The 17,153-nt window shown below is 31.9% G+C and overlaps 1 protein-coding gene across 1 annotated transcript; it reads left to right on the forward strand.

Annotated features, from left to right (window-relative positions):
* Positions 1 to 7,353: 7,353 nt before the first annotated feature.
* LOC140871901 (protein tesmin/TSO1-like CXC 2) lies at positions 7,354 to 14,757 on the forward strand. The gene is made up of 10 exons (XM_073274645.1): positions 7,354 to 7,543; positions 8,491 to 8,645; positions 8,744 to 9,287; positions 9,506 to 10,092; positions 10,175 to 10,249; positions 10,319 to 10,505; positions 10,584 to 10,688; positions 10,839 to 10,905; positions 13,292 to 13,460; positions 13,565 to 14,757. Exons 1-10 carry the CDS (start codon positions 7,472 to 7,474, stop codon positions 14,295 to 14,297), a joined length of 2,694 nt encoding a protein of 897 aa, XP_073130746.1. The 5' UTR covers positions 7,354 to 7,471; the 3' UTR covers positions 14,298 to 14,757.
* Positions 14,758 to 17,153: the final 2,396 nt, after the last annotated feature.

The raw sequence follows: 17,153 nt of genomic DNA on the forward strand, positions 1-17,153 counted from the left end.
GTTGTATCCGTAGTGTAACCTTAAATCATACATTAAATACTGATCAGCGTGGAAACCTACGTACGTGGCCGGTGACGAATCACCTCTTAAATTGGCAGTAAACTGCCCTTCAATCATATGGGGACGAATCCCCCTTAAATTATCACACTACTTCAACTTCCAACATAAAATATTTTTATTGCTCAACTTAAACATTGAATCATGCATAAAATATTATTTCATGAATGCATGTACTTGAATAAAATGTGTGTCCTTCATATATATTTAATTTAATTTTCTTACTAACATATAAATATTAAAATAACTTAAATGCATAAAAATAATTAAATATATATTCAGGACACATGCATATTTTCTCATGGATGGTCCTGGACTGCTGGCCCTACACTCAAGCCCATTAACTTAAATCTGGCCCATTAACATACTTAAGCCCAATATCTTAAACTTTAAGCCCAAATAATTATTCTAAGCCCAATTAAATTAATAAAGCCCATTAAAATACACTAAGCCCAATAACCACTTAAATTGGCCCAATGGGCCCAAAAACCCAAAGCCTGGCCCAATAACTTTTATGGGCTCAAAAGCCCATAAAATTAATGGACTAACTTAATTAAAATTTTAAAAATCCAAATAAAATTATTTGGGAGTCCAAATAATTTTATTTCAATTTAATTGACTCAAAAACCCATTAATTCATAAAATATTTTAAAAATAAAAAGACTCAAGCCCGGCCCACCAAACCCGGACCCGGACCAACTTAACCCGACCCACTAACCTACTGACCCGACCCGGACCCCTCAGACCCGACCCGGACTACTCCTAACCCTAAAACCCGAACACCCCCTCTTCCCCTCCTTGGCCGCCGCGTGCAGCAGTCCTTTAGGGACTGCTGCCGCCTCACTCCGGCCACGATCGGCCGGAGCGCCGCCGGCAGGACCTTCCCAGGGTCCTGCCGGTTTGAACCATACCTTGGTTCGAGCCCCATGCACACTGCACGTCGAACCCGAAGCCTCAAATCCCGGAACCCTAGCCTGCGACTTCCATGAGCCCGACTGCACCCTCTTGCTTTCTGGGCTCTTTTGGCTTGATTCGACCGAGCCAATTGAGCCTAGGTTCACCCTAGACGCCCTAGAGACCCCAACCAGCAGTCATCCAAGCCATGGTTAGCCAAAAACGTGAGCATGCTTATGAAATCAAAGAACAATGCGCCTACAACCAACATTCAAATCGATTTTCTGAAAAAGTCTTAATGATTTTCGATGCATACACAACACACACATTAATATAACTGATAGGCACGAAAAGTATAGAAGGAAATCATGCCTTTCACCGTAGGAGTTGATTAGAACGCACGTAGGACGTTTCCGGGACGACGGGGCGAACACACCTTCGAAGCTTTAAAAGATTTGAGCTATGGAACCTCCTAGGCTTGAGGAAGAAGATGAAGATGGAGAATGGAGGCGGCTAAGGGGTGAACGATCGGCTAAGGGGTTTGGGGTAGATTAGGTTTAGGTTTTTAGGTTAAATAGAATTTAATTAGGATAATAACTTAATTAGAATTATATTATACCATAAAACACTTATTTAAAAATCCCTAATAATAAAATAATCTGATGGAAAAGTTAAATCCCGAAATATTAGAGTAGGGAATTTTTAAAAATACCAAAAAGTCAATATTTTGGCTAATTTTGAATAAAAAGGACTCCTAAAATTATATAAAATTAAATACTTAAAATTTTGAGATAATAAAACTCAAAATAATATTTTAAGGCTCTAAAAAGGCTCATAAAATAATTTGGCTAGAAAGTTGTCATCTCGTCCGTCCACGGTCCCGCCTACGCGATCAAATAATTAAAATACTAAAAATCATAAAAATCACTAATTATGGGTTAAATGCTTAAAAATAAATTAAATCATGCACAAATAATTCACATAATTATTTAACCCATAAATCTAAAATTTAAATAATTAAATATCCTAATTATGCAGGCGGATTTACGTAATTAAAAATACCGGGTGTTACAGGTATGACCCGACGACATTTTGGTCAAAGAGGTATTTAAATTTATTTCATCTTACGGAAGCATGTTGGACCCTAATTCGGAGTATATCGGCTGAAAACCTTGCGTAACTGATAGTCTTGCATGACCGAGACTGGTTCGATAGGTTAACAATGCCACGTACAAAAGATTAATTGTTAAATAATATTTAATTCAAAAATAAGAACCACTAGAGAGTTGAAATAAAAAAAATTGTTGTTAAGAAATTAAAATAAAGTTTAAAGGGTTGATAGAGATTTTTAAATCATTTATCCTTATTATTACCATAAATTATGCCCACCATTTTATCGGGCAATGGAAAAGATATGTGTAAGCAAACTGCGACAAAGTAAAAAAAGTAGTACTGATTCGATTCTCTTCGGGAACTGCATCCATGCAAAGATGATTACCACTTATTTAATTTAATTACGTACAAATGATTAATATTATTTTTTGATATTTCCCCACACCTGTAATATTTACAAGAAATATAGTTATTTTTTGATCTTACAATTGGATCGCAAATATATGATTTGTTAGATTAGCTACAAATCATCGACTTATTACAAAGTATTGGTATAGCATATTTCGGGTACAAATTTCAAAGCTTTTTTCACTTATATTTTATTTAATTATTTTTCAAATTACATATACATCTCTTGAGATTTTCCATAATTACCAAAAAAAAAAATCCCACTGATTTTAAAAATAAACCTCGGGATATATTTATATATATAATTAAGCCTTAAAAATAAACACAACACTATTTCTTTATTTTCTAATTTTTTCACATTCCACCAAAATAATTACTTTAAAATTAAATTTCCGTTGCGTCGAAAAAATGGGTTCTTATATTATTATATTTTAAGGCAGTTTGGTTCCTAGGATGTGATGTCATATTGATTTATAACTTTTATTTTTAAAAAACTTGGGCCAAACATGTATGATACTCTTCATTAATCGTGATGTTACATGTTAAACACTATTTGTACATCAATTCTTACACAAATAAAAAAATTCAATAACAAAATTTAGCTTACCAAAATTTAAAAATTTAAAATAGTATTTTTCGTAATAAAAAAAATTATTTTTTGCTTTTAATAAGCTAATTATTTTTGCCTATATGCAATTATTATACATATACGCAACAACAATTCAAAAAAATAATAATATGAGTTGTAGACTATTCAATCTAAAAATGTTAAAATATAGATAAAAAACGATTGGATATAAAAAAAAATTTAAATAGAGATTTTTGTGATCAAACAATTTTTTTAATATGATGGTTGTTTTGCCTATATGCATAAATACACATATATATTCTAGTCGCACTGCACACACATTGTGTATATAATGTTATATACAAAAATTATGTTATGTGTGTATATAATATAAATTTATAATTTTCAAATATTTGATCTTAATTTTTTTTTTTTTTGCAATTTGATAATTTTTTGTGGGTTTATTTTTTTTTAAAAAAATTAAAGTGAGCATGCCAAGAGTCTACAAAGATGCTCTTGCTTTATATATACTAGCATATTTGCACACACAATGAGTGTGACAAAAGTTTTTTCTATACTTAATTTCAATAAAAAAATCTAATAAATTTATAACAATAAAAATAGATAAATAAAATTTTTGTATTATATATTAAATAGATTTCATTAAATAAAAAATAAAAATAGAGATAGTGGAGAGAAATAATTTTAATGTGTGTGTTTTTAAATTTTTTTTTTGTTGATATTTTGGCATACCAAGAGACCAACTAATGGTCTCTTGCATAATAATAGTAATAGATACTAGCATAATCGCACACACGCGTTGCGTGTGTATAAAATCATATAATATATTTAACATTGTATGTTATGTATATATATTATTTTTTCGATAATATTTAAATTTTTTTCATTTATAAAATAATATAAAAATAAATTTAAAATTTATTTATCAATTTATCTCGTCTTAGTGTTTAGTTGAGAAAAATATGAGAATTTGAAATATCAAAATTCAAAAAAAAAAAAAAAGTGTAATATTTAGAGCAATTTCGGCAAATGAAAAGATGCTGTCTAGGAGGGAAGTTCTTTATTTATACTAGCATAATCGCACACACGCAACGCGTGTGTATAAAATCATATAATATATTTAATATTTTATGTTATGTATAAATATTATTTTTTTTATAATATTTAAATTTATTTTTTCATTTATAAAATAATATAAAAACAAATTTAAAATTATTTATCAATTTATCTTATCTATAATATTTAATTGAGAAAAATATGGTAATTTGAAATATCGAAATTTAAAAAAGACAAATAAAAAAAAAGTGTAATATTTATATCACATAAGGGTAATTTCGGTAAATGAAAAGATGGTGTCTAAGGGGAAGATTTTTTATATATAAAAAGATATATATATATATATATATATATATATATATATATATATATATATAACAGAGAGTAAAAATTTGATATATGAATGATAGACTATTTAATATAAAAATTTTATAGATAAAAATCTGGTTAAATTTAAACAAAATTTAAAATAGTTTTTTATTGTGATCAAACAAAATTTATTTTTTATTTTTAATATGGTGGTTGTTTCGCCTATCTGTATATATATTTATACACATCCAACAGAGATTTAAAAAATAATATTATGAGTGATAATTTAATCTAAAAATTTAAAATATAGACAAAAATACAATAGCCTCTAAACAAAATTTCAAATAGTCGTGATAAAACAAAATCTAATTTTTGCTTTTAATATGATGATTTTTTAAAAATAATTGAACTATTAGAAGTAAATAATAATTTTTTTAAAAAAAATATGATATTTTTCGTGTTTTGTAAATTCCAGTTGATGTTAGAAAGTCGAACAAGGTATCGTATAATATGCATATACAGTAAACATATTATAATTTTTCAATAACACACTATATTGGTTTATTTATTTGATTTACATTTTTCATATTAATTTTTTTCCTTATATTTAATATAAGAACATTTTATCATAACATTATGGAAGTTAGTGTAACCCCATCTTATCAAACTGTTATGCAATTTATATATTACAAATTTACAATAACATTTTTTTGTATTTTATTTTTGGCAAAAACTTCTATGAGATGGTCTCAAGGGTCATATTTATGAGACGGATCTTTTATGTGAGTTATCAATTAAAAAATATTACTTATTATTATAAATATGAGTATAATTGACCCGTTTCACGGATGAGACCATCTCACAAGAGTGTTACTCTTTATTTTTCTATCTTAATGTTTCAAATTTAAAAATTTATTTTAACATTTAAAAATTTTATCCTTTGTTTTTTTTAAAAAAAATAGAATGCAAGTATTGTATATGTTAAATTCATAATTATTGAATAAAAAAATTCCTCAAGAAAATAAACAAAATTTATAATATTTGAAAAAATATTAGATATTTTTGCAACAAATCAGGGAAAAAAAACAAAAAACTTCATTTTTTTGAGATTTTAGAACTTAATGTGCAAACAAACAAAAAATCATCCAGAACAAAATGAATTCATCAAAATATAATGATTTTTCTTCAAATATGTTTGCAAAATGAAAACAAATACATAGTTAAAAGAAATATGAAAAAAACATATATAAAAAACATACACACTCGTGACAATATGCATTTTCAAAAATAAAATGAATCTGAAAAACAAAAAAAAACATATTTTTTGATTTTTTAAAATTCAATATGTCGTCGTGATTTTTTGGTACATTAAATATTTATATATTATTATTATTATTATTATTATTATGTATTTTAAATCAAAACTTTGTACAAATATTTACTCCAAAAAATACCTTATTATTTGATGACAGAGGCAATCGTTTTCTCATATAGGAATTATTTTGAAGAATTTCATGTTTTGTCATGATCAGCGGTATCCAGAATTACGAATTAAAAGGGTCTAAAAATGTCGAATCCGAGAAATCTTAAAATTACGATATGTAGTAGAAAATTATTAATTAGAAAAAATTCAACCACAAGTGTTGTATTAAAAAGTTTTTCATCATTTATAAATTATTAATATTTTTTTGTTTTCTAAATATATGGTTTATAACCAACTTAGGTTTCCTTTGGATGAGATCATTTGAAATCTATGGATTTCAATTTATTTTCATTGTTAAATAATTTCAGTAATAAAAACTCAAATCAATCTCCTACTTATTTATTTATTTTCACTCATCACAATTAATTTTAAATGATTCCAACATTCTAAGGATTTAAAATTCATTGTGATTAGCTCAAGTACAATGTAAATAAATATAAAGATGAACTGATTTTTTTAAAAATTATAAATCCTTTCATGTTCAAACTCAATCTTAATTTAGTTGTATTTTAATTATTTATTCAAAAGTTCATACTTATTAATTTTTTTAGTACTAATTATGTATAAATAAAGTCATATGCATTGCACGGGTTTATTCCATCAGTCCTCGAACATTTTTGTTTTAAATGCCTGGTAGCGTACTAGAGAAGTGGACAACGGCCCAGAAACTAGGCCCAACGGGCCGTTTATTAGGCTTGATTATTTTTTGACTAGGAATTTTATGACTATTGAGTATTGACCTTGTAGCATAAAAGGGTGAAAATAGATCCATCGTCCCAGAAACTGTATATTTGGCTTCCCAAGCCATAATGGCTTCATTTCGACATGTTTAATTACCTGCTCCCTGATACGCAAAAGGAAAAAAATTATCTTGATCAGCACATTTTCGTTAATATTTAGTCAATAGATGATAAAATCAACAAGAATAGAAGAAATGAACTTCTCCGAAAAATTTCCGATGCAACTTATCGTTTCGAGCACATATGGCGCGCTTCCAAATCCGTCGAATTTCCAACTCAAAATGCTAAAGATCATCATCTCCATATATACAACTATGTCAAGATTCTGATTTTATTCATGAGAAATATGGTTTCCAATTTCCAAAAGACACGAGATCAATGCCATGATTTGGCATTCAATTAGTTCAAGCCCAATGGATATGAGCAAATTTTAAAATTATGTATATCATCGATGGACTCAGTCCATAAATATTCCGGCCCAACCCAATTCCAGTATAGCCCTAATCTGAAAAACACTATTCGTTTTCCCGCTCAGACACCTCTCAATTTCCAACTCCTCTTTTTTTTGTTTGTTTTTTTATTATTTATTTATTTTTTTCATTTTCACATAGACAACAAATCACTGTCTTATTTCCGTTTTTAAATAGATAAAAATAAAAAAAATATATAGAAATTGTGTGTTTATGTAAGCATAATCATCAAAATTCACATCTGCATTGACTGCGCTACAGAAAGGAAGATCGGAAAGAGCGGATGATCTGCGTATATATTTATGTAGAAAGAAGCTAAGAATGCAGAAATTGCGATTCAGGCTCAGGGTTTATGGAAATGGACTCTCCTGAATCTTCGAAAACTTCCGCCATTGCAAACGATGCTGAAACTGTTCCTGCTCAAGTATGTTTTTACATGCTTTTTGTTGTTTCTATGCATGCATGATGGATTTGCATTTCTGGAGTTTGTATCTTGCTTTTTTTTTTTGGCTCGATTCGTGTGAGTTTGGGCGAGCCTGGTCATGGGATTTGGATGTTTAGTGTGATTTTGAGATGGGCTAGGAAGAATGAAGTTCATTTGGTGTTTCTGAAGAAATCGTGTCTACTTCTTTGTTGTTTTTCAGTGTGGTGGATTGTGGGTGAGGTTTTTCACAGTCCATTTTTCGGAAATTTGAGTTGGAATAGTGGGTGGGTGTTGGCAGTTAGGTTTCCTGAATTTCAATTGTGTGGTGAAAAGTTCGCGGGTGTTGTAGAGGTTAGATTTTATGAGCAGTGGATTTGGTGTAGTTATTTAAAGTGGAGGCTAATGGTTATGCGGTTTTGCAGAAATTCCGTTAGCTTCAGTGTTCGTGGTTCTTTGGGACATTGATCTTACCGGAGAGGATCAATTTGGGATGTTATTGTCGAGGCCACAGTGGTTATCCTAGTGATTACATTCTGAAAAAAATATTATAATTAGAATCCTTTGGATACATGACCTCCTATGCACATATTTTTGTTTTATGTTTAGAGTAATACATTTAAAAATAAAAATGAGGTCATTATTTTGATCAACTGTTCCGTTTTCATGTGGTCGATCATGAATGCTCACATCTTGCTTGTGTTGGCAATTCTATTTTCAGAATTTATAGTAACATGTTGCATATCTGTTCTATATTTGGATTATCCATTCGTAAGCATGCAAAACGAAGAACTAGTGCCCTTATGACTTTATGACATGGTGTTTTGATGACTACATGTTTCCATCTCTTTTGGAGAAAATATGTTACCAATGACGACGAATAAGCTATTTTAGCATCTTAAGATATTTCTTAAAGTTTCTTTTTAACACGTTGCTTCCTTGAATCTCAGGACTCACCCATTTTTAGCTACATTAGCAACCTGTCTCCCATACAGCCTTTCAATGCACCTTCAACTGTACAAGGCTTTCCAGGTCTCAGTTCTCCTCCTCTTGTATTCACGTCACCTCAACTCAAACCCCACATCCAACAGACCTCTCTTAAAAGGTTGGCTATTGTTCGCTTATATTGAATAATAAATGTGCTTCCCTTTTGATTATTTTAATCATGGTAGTTTATTATATGAGGTGATTTATGTGAAGCAGGACAAAGTTTCTTGAAGCATCAACTGAAAAGCTATCTGGGCAGGATGAAGTTTGCCAGAAGAATATCACTGTTGCTGATGGTTCTAGCAATTTGGAATCCCGGATGAGCACCGAGAAATCCATAGATAGTAACAGCACTCTGAATGATCACATAGAGAGTCCCACAGAACATCCTGACCAGTTCTTGTCTGAAATCTTAAACATGGATTCTGTTGATCCAAATAATCCTTCCAATTCAGCCATAAAAACATCTGAATGCAATAATCAATCTCCAGATAATGTTGCAGGCATAGAATTTTCTGTTAAACCTGTATACAAGTATAATAGTACAAGACATGAAGAAATAGTTGTTGCTGCACCTCCTTCCATAAGTAGGCCAACTGAGGAGGTACATGCACTGGAAGCATCAGCTGATGTTAATGCAGCAGAAACGGATATAAAGCATGACAAAGGTATATCAGCCGAGCAATGTGTAAACATTGGACTTGAGCCGTCTGTGAACCACGCTCTTACCAATATAGATCAGGGAGATTCCATGAATGAGGTCAGTGCTGATTAGAGACATCCATTTCTGATTTCTATAGTTTGGATGCCAAAATTGCTGCTATGTCTTTCACATTGGAAAAATCTTCGGGTTGTTTGTCATTGGACCTTCCGGTCATTTTATCATAAATTCTTAGAATTTAAATATTTAGTCGTTTAGGAATTTCAATTGTTATCCTATGTGTTAGAAGTTCTCATAAATTTGCTAAAATTGAGTAGGTCTTTCATCACCGTGGAATACGTAGACGCTGTCTCCAGTTTGAAGATGCCATGCTCAAGTTAACAAATAGGTCTACTCAAATTCCTTTGGATAATGAGAAACCAGAATCACTATATTTAGAGACACCATCAACTCCCATCAATCAGAAACCTGCTGGTACCATACAGGCTGTGTTACGTCCTAGAAGTAGTTTGAGTTCAGCCGTAAATGTTCCCAAGCGTTCAAGTTTTGGCTTGCACCTAAATAGCCTTTTTAATTCTGCACATGCTGGATCTGGCGCAACAATAAAGGTGAAATCTGTTTCAAGGGGTAATTTTTGCATTTTGGAGAGGAACTCAGTACCTAAGATGAACTCTGTGGCAGAAAGTGTTACAGCAGATGCTGATGATATTAGTATTGATATTTATGCGCCAGTGGTAGCTAGTTCTTCATCTTCATCGTCTAATAACATAATCAAATGTTCAAACAACTCTCTTGTCTTGGATTCAATTGAGGATAAATCGATCCCTGGCATTAAAAGGAAGTGTAACACTGAAAATGATGGGGCTGCAGCAGAGTTACACAAGTCAAGCCCTAAGAAGAAAAGGCAAGCCTATGATTATCATGCATCCTTGTGGTGTTTTACTCTGCGTAATTATACAGGAATAAATCTTCTTGCATTTTTCTAGGAAAAAAATGGCTGAACCCAGTGAAGGTGATGGTTGCAAACGCTGCAATTGTAAAAAGAGTAAATGCTTAAAGCTGTAAGCACAAACTTTTTTCAGTTTTTCTTCAACCTCTGCAGGACATCTTGTTAATTTGTTTCCTTTCAGTTACTGTGATTGCTTTGCCGCTGGGATATATTGTGCTGAACCTTGTGCTTGCCAAGGCTGTTTAAACAAACCTGAACATGTTGATACAGTTCTTGAAACACGGCAGCAAATTGAATCTCGCAATCCTCTGGCATTTGCTCCTAAAGTGGTGCAACGTATCATTGAGCCACCTGGAAGCAATTTTGGGGTATTGCTCTGATCAAAATTTGTAATTACACTGCTTATTAGCCGTTTGTGATGTATGTATTGACTGAAATTTGTATAGTTAGAGGAAGATACAATGCACTTCACACCATCTTCTGCGAGGCATAAAAGAGGATGCAATTGCAAGAAGTCAATGTGCCTCAAAAAGTACTGTGAGTGCTATCAGGTATGTGGTGTTATGTTTAGGCATTATATGTTTCTTTTGCATACTTGGAGTTTGGGGATTGGGATTGGGAGAGGAGAAATTTCTATCATGCCATCCAGTGCTTGCTTTCTTAATTGCTTATGAAGAAGTGAGTTTTGGTCCTTTGGAAAGGCTAATGTCGGATGCTCAGATGGATGCCGTTGTGAAGGGTGTAAAAATGTCTTCGGCCAAAAGGGAGGTATGCTTTTTACCGAGATCCTTAATGACTCTACTATGTATTTTTTTGTTATTACACCTCTTTGATGCTTAACGTACTGACACTACATCTTTCCAAACTGATTTGCACTTCCCATATTTAATTACCTCGACCTCTTCAGTCACCGAAGTGAATAAAAATATTTCTCATTTTCGAAGTGGTCCAGTAGCTTGTTCTTCAGATCTACAATTAGACTTTAAAGTCTGTCCATTTTGTGCACTTTCCGAAACATAGGTTGTGACATTACTTAATTATTATTTTATTATCTAATATACATGTTGATCAATATATAACTCAATTATGACATTATTATTATTATTATTTGAGTTATGTTTATTATTAAAGCATGATTAATTGGGTTACTTCTGTTTCACAACGGTTAAAGTCTTTTCTTATTTATTAAGGGGAGTAGGCGGTTTTTCATTTCCTTGGATAATTATTTCCTAACCTATTTATATATATATACACGCATGTTCATGGTAGTAGTACTAGTAGATATCAGCTATAAGCTATGGATTTCATGTCATTGATCATTAGATCTGCACAGAAGTAATCAATTATTGCAGCAATATCAATTTAGGGAGACTCTCTATTGTCTAGATAATTTCAATTTCTTGTGTTATTTTTTTATGATTTTAATTTCGTTATATTTGATATTTTACTGTAGATTTATTAAATCAATTAGTATTAATTTAAAGTAATTAGAATCAATTTACATGATTTGATAGAAATTTTAAATTGATTGATAGATATCTTAGTTGTATAGATTGGGTAAGTTAATATTTTTTTTCTTGATTTCCGGGTGAGATATGCCCATTGTAACTATAAAGATGTATCAGGCTTTCTTTGTAATGATATATAAAAATGAATATCATTTGTTCCTCTGTTTTTATAATGGTATCAGAGCCTGAGTTCCACCGTTATGTGTTGGACGGCCTATAGTTGGCCTCACCCGTCACATAATTGAGCCACCCATTAATTTCTTCACGTTCCAGTCGTTTCATTCCTGGACGTGCGAGGGGTGTGTTGGTATGTTTAGTTTGTCACACATCGGTTGGTTAAATAACCTGAGAGTTTAATATATAGACAAGAGCAAACCTCCACTCTTGAGCTAGCTTTTGAGATGGGTTAGGTCCAAGTCAATTTCTAACATGGTATCAGAGCTCAGACCCTCCATGTGTGTTGGACCGCCCATAATTGAGTTGCCTATAGGTAGATCACCCGTTAATATCTCCACGCTCCAGATGTTCATTCCTGGGCGTATGGGGGTGTGTTGAAATATTGTCCTCCATCGGTAGGATAGGGTTCTTGGGAGGCTTAATATAGACAACTTGAGAGCTTTAATATAGACAAGGGCAACTCTCATCTGTTGATCTAGCTTTTGAGGTGAGTCCAAGTCAATTTCTAATATGTTACAACTATCTAGTCTAGTTTTAATATTTAAGTTTCATCTAACAATGGGGTATCACCGAATCTTCTCATTCAAATATTTTGTTTTAACTCCTGCACCCGTATCAATCTAATGCTCATCATCCCAAACCCTCTCATTTTCATGAATCTTTTCTCATATCCTACCCACCCAATTGCAAGCTTGTAATTGTTTTAGCATTCATTTCTCACTCTTCATCATCTTGATGATCGGGACTGTTAGGCTCGAATTTCATATCCATTCAGCAATGCAATAAACCATAAACAAGAAACTGAAATAGATTTCATAAAATGAAAACAAAGATCCCAGAGACAACACTCTGTACAAAGAGAGAAACTCTCTTTAACCTAGCCAAAGCTAGTGAACAACTCAAGCTAAGAAGATAACCGAATGCCTAACAAACTACCACTCCCCACATTTTATTGCTCTTCATTCACGAGTCACGAGTCTAGATGCTTCCATGGGCTTGAGTCTCGTGGGCCTTAGTTCAATATATTAAAGCCCATATGCATATAGTCCGTAACAGGACACTTATTGCCCCAACTATTCAATAATTTTTAGTTCTTTTAGGCTGATTGTGGTATAGATGCTTCCATAGACCATCAAATTTGGGTTAGTGAATGTTACTGGCAAATTTCAATTACTTGATTTTTTTTGAACAATCTTGTTAAGGTTAACTGTCTATATGGTCAATCATCAATTGTGTCTTATCTTCACTACTGTTAATATTTAAATGAATGAATTCATTTCAAACTTGTTTGAACCTAACTGAAACCATTTAAGAACTAGAACTAAAACCATATTCCAGTGATTTGTTTACAAAATTGGAACATTCGGGTTTAGAACTGTGTTCACATCTACTTGTACAACCCTTGACTCATATTATTTACCTTGAATCTTCACTTTGATTTGATCTTGATGCTCTGTTTTAACTCCCAGAATTTGGCACGACCAAGGATGTGTTGAGTGATGAAGAAAATAACGAAATACAAGATGCATCTTTGCTCAGTAATTCCAACATAACGGCATCTGGAGATGCTGGACATCATGCTGAGTTTTGCAGTCCTCACAATTCAACTCCTTTCACACCAGCATTCCAGTATTTGAAGTAAGTTTCATTTCTTTCGAGTAAAATTTCGATCCAATGGATTTTAGTGCCGCATGGTTCCAATTCGTTGTTCCTCATTTAACTCGTTCTTTATGGTTTTGTAGCCACGGAAAGGATGCTGCAAAAGCTTGGTTCCCTTCTGGGAAATACTTCCTGTCACCCGAACCTGGTCTCCCCTCTGCACCACCATTTCTAACATCCCCAAATTCTCCTAGAGGTTCAGATAATGACACAATCTCAGAAACTACCAAGGAAATTCTGGATCTGGTTTCTTTTGATCTAGAATCAGATTATGGTAATACCGTAGAAACAGGGAACGAAATCTCAGAAACCCATCAAGAACCTGAGAAAACAGGGCTTCTATCTCAAAGACCAGATTCCAAGGGATGGCCGAATAATTCGGTACTTCAATCTTCTTCCAGGAGTGGACCTTATTCTTCTGCAAGATCATCACGTTTTCGCAGTTCACCAAACATCCCGGTAGCTAATTTCAGTGGGACTAAACATAAGCAAGTCATGGACTCGGATCCTGATGTATTTGATGTCATGCAAGACGATACACCAGAGATACTGAAGGACACTCCCACACCTCTCAGTGCTGTGAAAGTAAGTTCTCCAAATAAAAAACGGGTTTCTCCCCCTCACAGTCAGGTACCCAAGTTTGATTCAAGTTCGCCAGCAAGGTTCAGAAATGCAGTCAAATACATACTCAAATCCGTTCCCTCTTTCCCACCTCTTACCCCATGTGTCAATCCCAAAATTGGTTCGCTTGAGCAGTCATGCAATTCTCAAAATTGCAGTGGCAGTGGCAGTGGCAGTGACCAAGACAATGAGTAGTTGCAAAAATTGTGCACTCTAGTTCTGATTCATGAACGTGGCATCATCTTGGTTGGTACTCACTACACTGTTTGATATTTAATTGTGTATTGTTAACATGCGGGAAGGTTGCTCGGTGTTTGAAATGTTTACAATTCTCAAATAAGACTTGTTATTAGTTGATGTTGAAGGCAGCCTTGAGCTCAACATGACGTGCCAAACGGTTGTGCCATGTTCTACAGTTTTTCTCTCACGTGAAGACATAGGACTATATGAAGATAAACAGATAAAACTCTTGGCATTTAAAACTGACAACGATCTGATTAGAAGAGCAATGAAATCCTCCAGTTTAGTGTCTCATAACATCACCCTGCTTCTTTGTATTTCTCACATGTAATGTTGGACACTTGAGTTTATACAGCCACAGGTAACTGATGCATGGTAAACTAATGTAGTTGATTTCTTTTCTGATGAACAATTCCAGTTGGAAACAAAATCTTCTCTGTACCAGTTTGTATCTAGATTCTAAATTCTTGTGATAGACTTGCATATGAAAATTTTCAATAAATTTGTGCGTTTTTATAGAGAGTTTAGAATAAATTTACGGCTAGATGGTATTTATCTTCATATATAAAGTATGAAATGGAAATATTATCTGAGATAACATTAAAATAGTGTCGGTATGGTGTTGTGAGAATCGCTCATGCATTATTATCATCGTATTTTATGATTTATTATCAATCTTTGCATTTTAATACATTTTAACTTTGTTTGGTATTGCAAATACAGTTTTATAATGTGTTGGACTGACTAGAGTCGGTTGTCACAAACACAAATCACTTTGTCTTTGGATTTAGAGATAATAAAAGGATGTCATACATACATGCATGGAATCTTTAACCATAACAAAACCAAATTTTATGACAAAGAAGTGGATTTTCCATGAAACAGTGTGTATTGGTTAATGTTTGTTCACATTCTAATTCCAAATACTATGTCCTGTCCGAAGAAAATAAATATAGTTTTAATACAGAATTACTCATACTCTATTAATGTCTGAGTCAGGACAAAAATTTTGTGAGACGATCTCACATGTCAATTTTATGAGACAGATATTTCATTTGAATCATTCACGAAAAATAAAAAGTATTATTTTATATGTCAAAAATATAAAATATTGTTTATGAGTAGGGTTGATTCGTTTCACAAAAGGCGAACAAATCACGTATTATAGGACTTCCACCAGAAATTCAATATAATATGGTGTATAACAAACTTTGTGAAATTTCAAAATATTAGTAGTTGATTGAGAATCTATTTCGTTCTAAAACATAAAGAAGCCAAAATCCATACATATATAAATACCCTCTAAGATATATCCTATGCCACTTAACAACAGTGAACATACCACCAAAATTTCCCTTACATGCTATATTTGTGTGTTAATATATGTGTGTGCGTTCTTTCTTTGTGTGTTAATACTTGTATATATAAAAACATGTTATATGTATGATGAGGATTACACACACGATACATTACTTTTAAAATTATAAAACTATCTCAATAATTTTTTTTTTAATTTCAAAGATAACGTGTATGTAACAGTGTGTAACCTACATCCACGTACGTACATACATATATATATATATGTGTGTGGGATTTATGCTAGTAAAGTTATGTGCTAAGGCTATGTCTAATACATTGATTAGAGGTTTAATTATCCTTCTCACGTGCACTCATTTTACCTATCGCCATTTCATTGTGGTCTAGAGATTCGACCAAAAAGCATAGTCAAATGTAAAACTTTCTATTTTATTTGGTTTTTTTTTTTTGAAATGATTTTATTTTGTTTCTCGGAACATCAAAAGGAAAAAAAAAAAAAAAAAAAGAAGAAGAGGAATTATAGGAGGCCATGTTTTTGGTATCATTGTCGAAACCCATTGCACATCATATCTATTGGATAGATTCAATGTAATTTTACACTCTTTTTTTTAAAAAAAAAATTAAAATAAAAAAATCCTGCCATGTGCTCTTGAATAAAGAAGAATATTATAATTTTTATTTTGGAAGAACTAGAATTTAAGTTTGGAATGGATAGATCGTAATAACATTTTAAATATAGAAGGTGGAGTTTATTGCCTAAAGTTGTCGTTTTATGGCTTTATTTAGGGGTTTTAAGCAATTTTTGATTTGAAAATATATAATAATAAAACAACCAGATACCTCTTTTTTTTTTTTGGGAAAATCACCATTTCCCTGTGAAGAAAAGACGAATTTGACTTAAAAACATCTCTATTCAAACAAACTCACTCATTCTCTATAAACAATTTAATTTAATACTTTAAAATATCAAAATGTCCTTTCAAAAAAAATTATTAAATTTCATGTATTATAGAAAATAATTAAACATTATACAAATCCCGTCAAAAAAATTAAACAATTTATAAATTGGTTAAGTTACTGATGCAGTGATGCATAGATTTAAGAATATTTCTCATACAATTGATTATTAGAGGATGAATATTTTTTAAAATAAAAAATGCAAAAAGATATTAACATTGAGAGTGAGGGATAAATACATAGCGTAGTAAGAAAATGTATTTTTTTTAAAGAAATAAAAATAAAAACATGAAAAGGTAAAATCATAGATTGTTGATTTTGATGGTCAAAAGTTGCCAATAAGGCAAGTCTCGAGGTAGTTTGTTTGTGTGACCAAAAGTCAATTTGGAAATTTTGGAGTTTATTGACAACAACAACAATAATAAATTAATTAATTAATTTAATGTACGACAATTAAACATTTCCCCTTAATGTAATTGCGTGTGTCCTTTGACTGAGTGAAGATGACTATCCTATGAACTCTTGCTAAAAATGCGA

Source organism: Henckelia pumila, unplaced genomic scaffold (assembly GCF_033568475.1).
Source record: "Henckelia pumila isolate YLH828 unplaced genomic scaffold, ASM3356847v2 CTG_461:::fragment_3, whole genome shotgun sequence".
Lineage (NCBI taxonomy): Eukaryota > Viridiplantae > Streptophyta > Magnoliopsida > Lamiales > Gesneriaceae > Henckelia > Henckelia pumila.

Bases quoted from the DNA above. Each gene is read 5' to 3' on its own strand.
- LOC140871901 (XM_073274645.1), top strand. From the start codon at position 7,472: ATGGAAATGGACTCTCCTGAATCTTCGAAAACTTCCGCCATTGCAAAC. The intron at 7,544-8,490 runs GTATGTTTTTAC...CTTGAATCTCAG, and splicing joins CTGAAACTGTTCCTGCTCAA to GACTCACCCATTTTTAGCTA. The intron at 10,906-13,291 runs GTATGCTTTTTA...TTTAACTCCCAG, and splicing joins TGTCTTCGGCCAAAAGGGAG to AATTTGGCACGACCAAGGAT.